General features: G+C 39.1%; 1 protein-coding gene across 5 annotated transcripts in view; it reads right to left on the bottom strand.

Annotated features, from left to right (window-relative positions):
* Positions 1-12,522, bottom strand: part of CEP162 (centrosomal protein 162) — a 35,300-nt gene that overhangs the window by 21,030 nt on the left and 1,748 nt on the right. For 4 of the 5 annotated variants that reach the window (XM_081000023.1, XM_081000022.1, XM_081000019.1 and 1 more), the window contains exons 3-9: positions 11,590-11,680; positions 8,535-8,670; positions 5,430-5,579; positions 4,656-4,842; positions 3,792-3,859; positions 2,643-2,725; positions 1,896-1,923 (exon numbers count right to left, since the gene is read on the bottom strand). In XM_081000023.1, coding sequence (XP_080856149.1) covers positions 1,896-1,923; positions 2,643-2,725; positions 3,792-3,859; positions 4,656-4,842; positions 5,430-5,579; positions 8,535-8,670; positions 11,590-11,649 — 712 coding nt within the window. In that variant the 5' untranslated portion in view covers positions 11,650-11,680. Of the gene's footprint in view, positions 1-1,895; positions 1,924-2,642; positions 2,726-3,791; positions 3,860-4,655; positions 4,843-5,429; positions 5,580-8,534; positions 8,671-11,589; positions 11,722-12,522 lie in introns of those variants that run through there. The other variant, XM_081000020.1, reaches the window with a different exon arrangement.

The raw sequence follows: 12,522 nt of genomic DNA on the forward strand, positions 1-12,522 counted from the left end.
AAGAGAAAACAGATAAGTTAAGAGAACACTGACGTGCAACACAATTGTATCTCCCATACCAGACAATATGAGGGTTACAGACTCTAACCTTTGCTCTTCTGCCATTTCAGTACAACTTTTTAAAGTAGCCACCCCAGCAATCTCAGATGTCCCTAGCAGCTTCTAAAAAGCACATGGATAAGATATATAAGGTGGCAACCCAAACTTCTGGCTGGGAGCAACAGGGCTTGCCAGAGTGGCTAGGCCGCATCCACAGCTCTGTCCCTTGTGCTAGCCCAGGCAAAAGATGAGTGGGGGAGCCTCTTTGTTGTGCCACCCCCAAGACTAGGCCTGTTGCTATCCTGTGGTGGCAGCAGGGCTGGCTCAAGACCCAGCATATGCCCTCCATCCCTTCCTTATCCCTGAAACACCTCATTTTGGTGGATTTCTGAGGGCTGCTACCAATGGTAGCTTCTGCCCACTTGCTATTTGGGTGGGTAAATTGGGGTGCTGGTGGGGCTCCCCTGCCAGTGGAGGCTTGGCAGCCAGGCTAGGTGGAGGGACACCTCCGTCCCCTCCCACATGGTGCACTGGGGGCTTGGATCGCTTTGCTTGATTAATAAGTGAGGCTAGGGCCATAGGCCAGAAGATGTTTCAAAAGTGGAGAAGGCATTCGTGATAAACAGGGTGGAAGGGGGAAATGGATAACACAGTTTTTTATAGTAAACAATTCACTATAAAGGATTTTTGTAGTACAAACTCCAACTATGGCTCTTTACTATTGGGCAATTGCTTCAAGCCCTGCCCAGATTTAGCTTGTTTTCCCCAAAGCATGGTATAAATTTCATAGCTAAAGGTGCAATTAGGCACCCTTTTTTGGAAGAAAGTCACAATGAACTTGGTGGGAATTGCTTTTGTGTAAAAATGTATGCAGTTGGGTGCCACATTTCTCATAGTAAGACAGGTCAGAAAGATAGCAGTGCAAGGAAGTTTTACCTGACCATGAACTGCAATAAAATATAAATATATTTACCGGTAACTTAATACAAACACATATTAATTATTTTACTGGGATTGTTTGGCTTATAAAATTATTGTTAAAGCCAACTTGGCACCCTCCTGTTATTTTGGATCAGTCCTGACCATTGACCATGCTAGTTGGAGCTGACAAGAGCTAAGGTCCAATAAATAGTACAGGAGGCATCACATTGAGAAGGCTGGTTTAGATTATCCAGCATAAACACAATTTACACATCTGAACTACTTCTCAAAATGATTCTCAAAACTGAAGAACAATGCTCTGTGCTGGTTTCTGTTACTAATAATTTGATTTCAGACCTTGCTCATGTCCTCCCAGATAAAAATGGGGATTAATAGTGATAAATACTGAGGACTCCACTGTTACTACATTAAGGGAGGAGATGGTTTTTGTTTATTCCTCCTTGCCAGTGTGTTTATTTTGTCTAACAATAAATGACTGTTAGAAAAACTCTAAGCAGAAGAACCCTATACTCCCTTAAAAGGTCCTCCAGAGATTTGTATGAGCTTCTTTCTGGAATAATGGGAGAGGGAGACTGGTAAACATTTGACTTCTCCCTCCTTCTACTGGATCTCAGTCCCTTTTACAAATGGAAGGAGATATTCAGTTCTAGAGCTAATCCTCTGATTCCAAAAGGAAGCCAATAGTAGGCATCAATTTGGAATAAAAGGAATAACCTTTACTTCTACAGATATCTGCAAAGCATCTCTAAAGCAAATATCGCCAGCACAATCGGAGCTAGCATTGAGGTCCATTTAAAAAGTGTGGATAATTTCTGACTCTTTTCACCCAAAATTGGGTACAGCAAAGCCAATCAAACATTCAAGCCCTGTGCTGTATTTTTAACACGTTTCCACATCTTGTGAATTTTTTGTACCTTCAGCCAGCATGCCAGTCTTTTCTTCCTAAAAAGTTAGAGAATACATATGAATGTGCATGATGTGAAATATACATATTTTGATTATCTTGAATGCTTTAGATGGTGAGCATATCACTGCTATACAACTACAGTGCAGGGACATTCATCCTGCCTTTATTAAAATAGTAAGGCACATATGTACACATGGATTTCCATCTCTCTTCCTATCACATCCATATCCTGCAATTTACAAACCTTTTTCTATTCTATTTTGTGACTGAGAGTGATGCCTGGGCACTGTTAATGGTTTTTTTTTGGTAACATGCCTTATATCTCCTAATCTTTTTCTGCATCAGTACTGCTACTGATCCAGCCCCCCCCCCCCGCAGTTTTCAGATTACATTGATCTTTGTCACATTTATTATTGTCCTTTGTTTTATTCCTGGATTGTAAAACCACCCTGAGAGTTACAAATGGGATTGAATGGCCAGATATTAAATATTACAGAGTCCACCGCTACCCTAAACAGCAAGCCTATCAACTAAATAGCATCCATTACGTTTGGACTGGATGCATCATCATCATCATCATCATCATCATCTGCTACCCTACTACCAAAGAACCTAATGGGCCTTTAGTGTGTCTGAATAGGATTGCACTGTACAGTAGATGTCTGGTAAGTTGTTCGTTGGGTATAAGCAACACTAAAATCATTATAAGTAATGTTCAAAACATGAAATGGTTCTGCTTTTCCAAAACGCTTACTTTAGCTTCTGTCACAAGAACTTGCTCAGCTTTATTGTCTTCATTAGATTCTGAACCTTCTTCAAAATCTTCACTATAATCACCTGGAATGTGTGTGACGCAAGGCATACGGTTAATTCTTTGTAAGAAAATAGGACCAGCCATCCCCCTACATCTCTATATAGCTCTTCCTTGGATCAGATCAAATGACCAGGAAGAGATGGATACAAGAAACAGACTGGAACCCTTTTATTTGCAGATTTATTCACGAGTAAGCAGCTCAGCCCCCTCCTTCAGCAGACTGTGAACTGCACAAATTCAAGTATTAGACAAAGGTTCTGGGGGTAGGGATAATCTCTCGACCCTCCTTCTAGCAGAAATAACCTAGATGGCATGAAAAACCCCAATACTTAAACCCTCATTCATTTGGAACAGAGTCCCTTCCAAAGTGCACACTGTGCTCTGCAAAAAAACTGATATTCTGCAGTAAGCATTGAAAAAGGTTCTTCAGCATCCATCAGTTCTGTAATATTTCCCACATGTACTGCTACATTGTAAGAACAACCTTCTTTGATCAGACTGAAACTTTTATCTTGGGTTGGAAGACATCAGGCCTGAGAGAGGCCTTCCAGGTCCTTCTGGCTAGACCTTGGAATTCCCCCCAGGCCACGCCCCTTTCCAGGCCACACCCTGTTCTTCCCAGACCCCACCCCTCACCAGTTCTGCTCCATACTTTCCTTGAGTGCTTTTGCATGACTGGAGTGTATCCCTGAACTGCGATAATGCCTTTTGCTTATCTGGATTAAAAGAGGTGTGTGTGTGTGTTTAGAACTTCTGAGTCGCAGGAATGTATCCTATGGCTCAAGGGTAAGAGTCATGTATGTTGCTCCACTCACGTTTGTCTCTGGCTCCATCCATGAGGCCCCTAGAAAGTTGTTCATGAGACAATGTGGCCCTCAGGCTGAGAAAGTCCCCCCCCACCCCAATATATCTGTTTCAGCACTCTGTTACCCATGGCAGACAGCAATATGCTTTCATTTGTCTCTGGTAACTACAGCTTTAGGCTATTGTGACCTGACCTGCACGGATCATTCACTTCATAAGTCAAATTATTGTCCATAAAATGCTGTCTATAAAGCAAATGATAATAAAACACTGAAGTACAGTTACCAGATTTTTCATGGTTCCTCGGTTCATCTTCATTGCCTTCTTCTACCTGTTTGGCTTCAGAGTGATTTCTGCAAAATATGACAGCATTACTTCTAGAAAAACGTCTCTCACTCAGCAGTATTAGACAGAACAAATTTGTTTTCATGCTCATAGTACAGACTGCTCTGCTGTTCTGGTAGTTAACAGCATATCCTTCTAAAAAATTTTAAAAATCTAAACTATGCAAAATAGACAACTTTGCAAGTAGTACAGAACTCTTGACGCTAAGCCATGGTCTGTTTTAAACATTGGCTTAATAGCAAATGTGCCTCCCAGCCCTCCTGCTTCCATGTGCAGCACAAACAGGCGATAGTATTATTGTTGTTGTTGTTGTTGTTGTTGACTTACTGCTTGTTTGAAACAAAAAAACCATTATCTGGGTCCATGTGACATGACAAGCCACACTGTGGCTAATCTGCTGTGTGCAGAATCTGCAGGGGGGAGTCATAAGAGAGGGCGAGGAATACACTCACAATTAAGTCACGTTTTAAAACAGGGTGAGGAACCTGTGGTCCTTCAGATGTTGTTGTGCTACAGCTCCCATCAACCCCAAGTACTGGCCACATTGACTGGGGCAGATGGGAGTTGGGAGTCCAGCAACAGCTGGAGGCCTACAGGTTAGCCACAAATTCAACCAGAATCCTGAATACGGTGAGCCATAACAGGAAGATTTAATTTGCACAGTTCAAAGCAGAGAATTAAGGTTTCATCATTAGAAAACTGGATATTATTATGCCCTGCTTAAGAAACTATTACTGAAAAGATCACAGGAATGTTTCGAGTTCTGAATATTACTAGAACTATTGATTTTTATTTTAACTTTACCGTAGAAATGCTCTTAATCCTTCAGAATCATTGGAATCCAGCTCCTTATTCAATCTAGAATAGTCTATCGTAGATGATGCTCCTTTCTCAAGATCAGCAAAGAACTTATCCTTTTCCTCTTGTTCTTCTAAAGTATCCAATCCGGCTCCCAAAAAGATCTCATGAGGCCCTGAAGCCACAACAGAATCTAAATTTAAACGCACCAGAATATAAATAAGTACAGTAAATTAATATCAATTTTCGTAAGAAGGTAATTGCAGGGGGAAATTGTCTAGTGTCCAGGCACTGCTTTAAGTGAGAAATCAAGAAAATGCAGAGATAATGCCCAAAAATGTATGACTTGATCTTAAACAAGCCTATTCTAAAAATAGCAGAGTTTCATGAGCATTATACATTTATTGAGTGTTTATGAAACTGGCACTGAGTGCTCACAAAACTCTGGTGTAGTTGTGTATAACCTCATGGAAACAGAGAAGATGTTCTGAGGAGGAGAGCTGCATGTGTGCACCAGAGCTCCTATGGCTGGAACAGACTGGGGACTGAAGTAATTTGCAATGAGAGCAATTCAGAGAACGCTAAAGGCCTGAACAGCACTATACAACATCATTTGATTGCAGCATCTCCCAAGTTTTAGTGCCAGTGTAAAAATAATTATCATATTATTTTAAGGGGATCAGTTCATATTCAACATATAATTTAACAGTTATTTAATCTGCCAAATAAAGCTGAGTAGGGCTGGGGGAGAGGGAAGTTTGAGGTCTGAAGCAATTTTACCGTTAGTTTCCAGGCTATCTTTGCTTAAAGAAACCGAAACCCCACTAGGTTGCTGGAGCTGAATGCTTCCCGCATGATCTTCGTCTACTTCCATGATAGCATGAGAAAGCCTTCGCGACTTCAGAAAACTACTACTTGTGCTGCGTATTCCTTAAAACAAAAGGAGGAGGGGGAAGAAAAGTCTGACATAAAAATCCATGCTGGAACACAGTTTTATTTTTGGAATTTATATAGGTTGCCCCACAAGACTGATCTTTGGATGCCTTGCAAACATAAAATAGATACCATGAAAAACAAATCATAGCTTTAAAAACAACACGTCAGCAGGGATAGAGATAAAACCGGTTTCACTGTAAGGCCAAACAATGCACAACATGTAAACAATGGTTTACAATTGTGAAAAATCTCACATTTTTTCAGGCCTGAAAAAAATCAAAAAGGTGTTAACAGGCACCAAAATAATAAAAAACAAAGTGCCAGGCGAGTCTCACCAGGGAGGTGGGTCACATAGCTGCAGCTCAACTACTGAAAAGTCCCCTCCCTAGTAAGCAGCGTCTCTGAAGAGGATCTCAAGATTTGGGGAGGTGCACGTGGGAGAAAGCAATCTTTATTTTGGAGGAGAAATAAAAGTGCACTGCACTACTAAGGTGTCAAAAATCCCTTCATTGGTCCGTATAGTTTACGGACTGTCTAAAAGCTTCTTGAGGGCTGCAACTGGAAGAGATAATCAGTACATCCCCAAGGCCCACATGGAAGCCAGTGCACAGGGCTCTCTCCATTCCAAGTATGGATCTTTGCTTTCACAACTCTATTTCACAAAGCGCGATATCCTGGCAACTTCATTTTCTAGATTATTTCTAAAAATAATAGACATTCACTCACGTTAACTCCTGCACCACTGGCTCCTACATTATAGCTGATAACTAGGTTGGAAGTTCTATTAATAAATCATTGAAATATTTTTTATAAAAAAACCCTAGGATATTTCATAAATTGCAAAATGAATAGATTCAAACATAGGCCAGGAAACAGAGCCCTGCTTACTTAATGAAGCCCATTCAGTGGTATATTGATTAATAAAAAATATTTATATTCTGCTGTACTATAAAAAGAAAAACATCAAAGCAGTTTACATCAATAATATATAAAACATGCAATAAAAGCCATATAAAAAAGTTAAAAACAGATAACAATTTATAGCTGTAAAAAAGAACAGACTACATTCAGTGGCACTTTTTAACGAAAAGGCTATATGTGTGAATAGTTCTTTTAAATAATAATTTTAAAAATCATACTGAAAAACCAGTTTAGGCTTGTTACCCTTAGTATGGTCATGGTTGTTGTTAGCAGAGATTTCTTCTTTGTTAGAACACACACTTTTCTTTGCCTTAAGGGATTTTTCCAGTGTTTTGTACTTAGCCAGTGCCTTGCTGTGGGATGCACTTGAAAAGGGTTTAGGAGCAACTACTTTAACTACACACAAACAGTCACAAGTGTACAGGTAATTGGTTAGGGACCAAAAAAAGAAGGGTAAATTTTGTTACCAAGCTGAAAAAAATGACTCAATATCTAGCTATTTTCACATTGCAGCTAGAAGTGCACCACGATTAGACAACTCCTCTAAAACAACACCACACAGTTCTTTGGCTAAATTACGCTTCCTTGAAGTATACACCAAACTATTTATTTAATGCTTTACAAGAAATATTGCACATGTTCATGGAGTCAGAATGCTCAGTGTAAAAAACAAAACAAAACTGGTTTGCTCAAGCACTGTTTGCAATGAAACTTAACAGTAAAAATGAATAAAGGGTGTGATTATAATAACTGGTCTAATATTCAGATTGAATTTGTCCAATCCTAATTCCTGGCTGAGCACTGCACCATGCATCATCTCTACACATAGCTCACGATTACACAATTAATTCATACCATATTTACATACTTTTGTATGTTGCCTAAATAAGCACGAGGTTTTTTACCCAAGTCAAAGTTGCGTTCACCAAATACTGTTGGCGATAGCACACATAATTAAAGCCAATATTTGTTTGATCAGAACTGGTATCAAACAAAGGAAAACCATTATTTCTCAGAAATAATTGATTTTGACTTGCAATATAGCACAACTATTGCAAAGCTGATCTCTAAAAAGGGGTAACTAAATCTAGTACCAGACTGGTTATTTGAAAGTGGTGATTTGTTTTCACTATCTTCAATCATTTCATCTTTTGCCCCAATGAGTTTCTTCTCATTTTCTTGTTTGATAAATCTGTTTGTCTTAGCAACTTGGGAAATGAGAGAAAAACAACATATGTAGAAAACCAAGGAAGACATCATGTCAATTTTCTTTTTTTTGAGGGGGGAGGTTACCAAAAAGCAAACAAGCAAGTTAAGTCCAAAAAAGGATTTAATAAATGGCAGGGGCAAGCACCTTTGAGACAGCATCAGTGTCTTAGCATGCCAAGTATAGAAGTCCATGACTGGAAACAGCGACCGCTGGCCAATGCAACCTTGGCTGAAGACCAAAGGAATCAAAGTACACTATCTCAATCAGCTGCCATACATTCCTGACTGCACTCTCCATGCAACACTTTTGTCCTCAGGTAACCTTGCAAATCCTTCACCAAATATGAGGCCCAAAACAATGTGAATTCACTCCTTAGGCACTACTGCACTTGACTAGGGATAAGAGAGAAACTCATTCACAACTAAATATGAGCCTACCTAATTTGTGCTTCTGGAACCAGTATGTGACCTGGAAAGAAGCGCTCAATATGCAGAACAGTCATTTTCTTAAAACAAGATGTTTGTACAAGAACTTTGCATAAGTAAAATCAAACAGTATCCAGAGAAAATGTTTTTGCCTGCAGAGGCTGCATCGCTCACCTACTTTGACACACAGGTTCCACAATGGCTTGCTTGAGTAGTCTGTATTTTAAGAACAGCATCTTTAAAACTGAAAATTACTTTATCTAACACAGGAACCTCAATAATTCTATTTGTAAAAAAATAATCATAAAAACTATGAACACAAAAGGCCTTGATTGCCATCTTGTGGTCACAAGTAGTAAAAACATTACACAGAATCCAAATAGAATTCACTACCATTATCGGAATCATCCTCGGATATCCACCACGGCACAGGATTCTTCTTCGGTTCTTTATTTGTGGCCTGCCCAACAGAGTCATGAATGCTGGATTTTTTCTTTGGCTCATTTCCAAGTGAATCATCTGAAAGGGACTGAATCAGAAGCAAGAATTACTTGTGCTGTTACGGTTTATTTTCTTGGGTCTCCATAAAATAGGACATGAGACCGGTTCAAAGTTAAGCTTTTTTAAGACCCACTGATCTCAAAGAGAGTTGAGCATATTGCAGCAATTCAATGGGTCTTAACTAATATTTATGATCAATTCCATGGTAATTTACCGGAGGACCAGAGTACTGATATTCTATGGCAAAGTGTGATATTTGTGCGGTTTCTAGCCTCTCTTCTTCTGTTTTAGCAGACAAATTAATCTCTGACTACTCCCCAGTATTTCTCATCACTGTCATTCTGGGAAGGGAAAGAAAGACGCTTATGTACTTGTAGCAGAACCTGCAGACATATGCCAAGGACTTTCTGTACAACCATGTGCAGAACACAACAATTACCCAAAGGATTGCTTGCAGACTTCTAAGATCACTTAGCACTGCACACTACAGAATATCATAGGGTGGTGACCAAAAAATCGTCATTTTCCAAGGTTTTCCCCACACTTTGGAATGTCTTTTCTTCTGCTGTATATGACACAACATTAATTATTTGCTTCAGAAGTCTTGTAAAGATGTATCTGTTTGTGCAGGCTTTTCCTGATCCATAAGATTGAACACTGAACTACAGGACTTCCGTTTTATCTTTTATTTATTATGAGATTATTTCACTGCTTTTATGTTGATCTGTACTGCTTGTGAGCTGCTTAGAATATTTTTTAAGTATCAATAAGTTTAGAAATGATTTTAATTAAATAGATTTTAAAGGTTTTTTTGTTGTTTTTTTTAAAAAGTCTAAACATAAGCCATTGTTTGGTCTTACATCTGAATCAACCCACAGTAATGTACATAGTATAGACTTTTTCTAGACATTTCAAGTATTGAAACATAGCATACGAAGCAGCCCTTAAGTAAGTGGTAAAGACAAAATAACAGCATTTATTTCTACTTTTCCAAGCTATTGAACTATCCAGAGAAAACAGATTTATGTTTTTAATATAATTTTAATGCATAGCATATAAATAACAAAGTCAAAGTTAAGTTCTGTTTTTAAGGCAGAGCACAAGTTCAAATGCAACACTGAAGCCACAAAACAACTGCACTGGGAGCTACTGACAGGTGCTTGATGCAAGTTCTGTTATCACTTGCTATTTCTTTTGCGACTAACTGCATCCTCTGCTCAGCAAGTGGAACTAGGATGATGCCGACACTCCTCAGAGCATTGTAACTGAAGAAACTGAAATGTCCCCAGATGTTTCAACAGAGATCTGGAAACCTTCTATGTCTAGCCATCTTGTCAACTTCAAAAACAGTAGAGTAACAGCTGGGAAAGAAAACACTTACAGAAAAAAATGGCATTACAGGTCCCTGATATATAAATTGCATGAACATGACCATAATGAGAAAGACTGAAAAAAGAAAGGAATTATCCAGGCCTTTTTAGCTGTACCGTCCAAGCCCCGGTTTGACAGACAAAAAAACAACAACACCTCTGTATGTCCGTGCAAAATCATGGACTATACAAAGCAGTTAGACAGAGTTAGCAGTGAAATTTGGATCTAAATAACAATGGTTCTTATTGGAAAGCCAAATGTAGCATCATAGTAGCATTGAAAAAGTAGCATACAGTGTAATTAAATCAGGTTGCCTCATTAATGGCACGCACCATGAAGCATTTTACAAAAGATGAGAGTTGCATCCAACTAAGTAATAGGGCAGACACACTGAAATTAATGGACATGACTAACTTAACTTTGTTTATTTCAGTGGGTCTATCGTGAGTTGGATACAACTCTGAGTGTCCTGTCCACACAATGTGTGGGTTACAAGTGTGTAGTTACACTTACACACACACACAATGTGCTTGTAGACATGCCATATAGGACTATGCTTAATAGCAGCATGGGGGGCAGTACTAAAATACAGATAAACACATTCCTCAAGATTCCAGAGAATGTACAAAATGCAGTTGAGATATGCACAGTGTCCAAGGCCTGTTGTAGTCAACCAAGTCCTACTTAGAGCAGACCCACTAAAAATTAATGAACTTAAGTCAGTCATGTCCATTAACTTCAATAGGTCTACTCTGAGTACGACTAGCATTGACTACTGCCCTACGTATAGAAGGAGGAGTTCAACATGATGCTGTTACAAACATTCCAACTGTGGAAGCATTTCTGCTTGTCTGATGAAACAATCTCTCCTCTCCTCCTGCTGTGCACTGTTCTGGAGTTCTCTGTAGAGCTGATCTGGGTGCTGGGCAGGGAAGGGTGGGGGGAAGTTCCATTACACTAGCGGAAGTCCTTTATAAGGCTTTCACTAGCAGGACCAGTTAGTTGAATCAATTCCACTGTTGAATCCAGAGTGCAAAACACTGGACAGATTATGTGCACATTCTCAATGAGGCCTGGTGAATGTGCAGAATGGCTGGCTGCTATGTGCATTAACTGCTGAACTTACATCACCCTAACATATATATGGCAATGGTTATGATGTGCACACTGTAGTTGCTTCTCCTCTCATTAGAAAGGAAGCAACAGGATCCCTGCTATGGTATCCAATAAAGAATGATAACCAAGAGTCTCACTGATGGATCACCCACTGTCACAGATCTAACAGTGACTAGCTACAGAACCTTTCATTTACAGGAAATACTTAACAGTCAAACGCACTAATAAAGAACATGATCTGTTTGTTTACACCAAGCTCTGTAAAAATTAGGAACAAGCTAAAGAGAGATGTATATTATGCCATTTCTCACAAAAGAAAATGAAAGCTCTGTCTTCCAAAAGTTAATTCCATAAATTGGAATTCATCTCTTGTAAGCCAATCATAGATGTTAATAAGTTTAGCCAAACTGCAGGTATGTCTCTGAAAGAATACAGTAAAGAAAAAAAAGTGTAACAATACCTCTTTCAAAAACTGTTCAAACTGTTCATCTAGGTCTTCTTTTGAAAACCGGTGAGCCATAATCAGCAACTGCGTTTAAACTCGCAAATCCCTGAAATTACCAAGTAGATAATAAAAGAAACGGCATGAACAACAAAAACAGAATAAAGCACAAATTAAATTACTGCCGCCAAGTATTTGAATTTTTAATGTACAACCTTCCAATCTGCTCTTAGCATACTTGTTTGACAACCTTTAACAAACGATTCATGCTGGAGTAGACAGGCCCTTGGTCTGACCCAACAGAACTCTAATGCTCTTTAAAGTCATGCTCCGAAAGTCACGTACTTCTGCACTCTTATGTAAATACCAGAGTCTTAAAATGAAAGCTCTTCTTACATAAGGTTCTATCCGTGGAAGATAGTAAGCTTGCTGGAATTTTGTCATTTCTCACAAGAGAGACTGAAAGCCATGTCTTCCATGAGTTAATTCCAGATCCTCCAAGTGTCCCTATTTTCCAGGGACATCCCTGACTTAGAGAAGCTGTCCCAGTTTTTGATTTGATCCTGGAATGTCCCGCTTTTTCTTAGGATGTCTCTATTTTCACTGGAGAAATGGTGGAGGGTATGGAATTATCTGACACCCCCCCTCCCTGAGCCATCAGAAGGCAATCCTGTATAGGGAAGTTTTTTAAAAAAATGCTTAATGTTTTATTACGTTTTTATATATGTTGGAAGCTGCCCAGAGTGGCTGGGGCAACCCAGTGAGATGTGTGTGGTATAAATAGTAAAATTATTGTTATCTCTCTGTGGTAGCTTATCTTAAAGTTTTAAGTGTCTATACTATACACTTATTGCATTTATAAATTTTAAATTTATTGTTGTACATTGTTTTAAATGTTTGTTTTCCTTCTGGGATTGTACCCCGAAGTGTGTTTTATAAGCTGGTCTCCAA

This window comes from Podarcis pityusensis, assembly GCF_964106645.2.
Source record: "Podarcis pityusensis genome assembly, chromosome: 3".
Lineage (NCBI taxonomy): Eukaryota > Metazoa > Chordata > Lepidosauria > Squamata > Lacertidae > Podarcis > Podarcis pityusensis.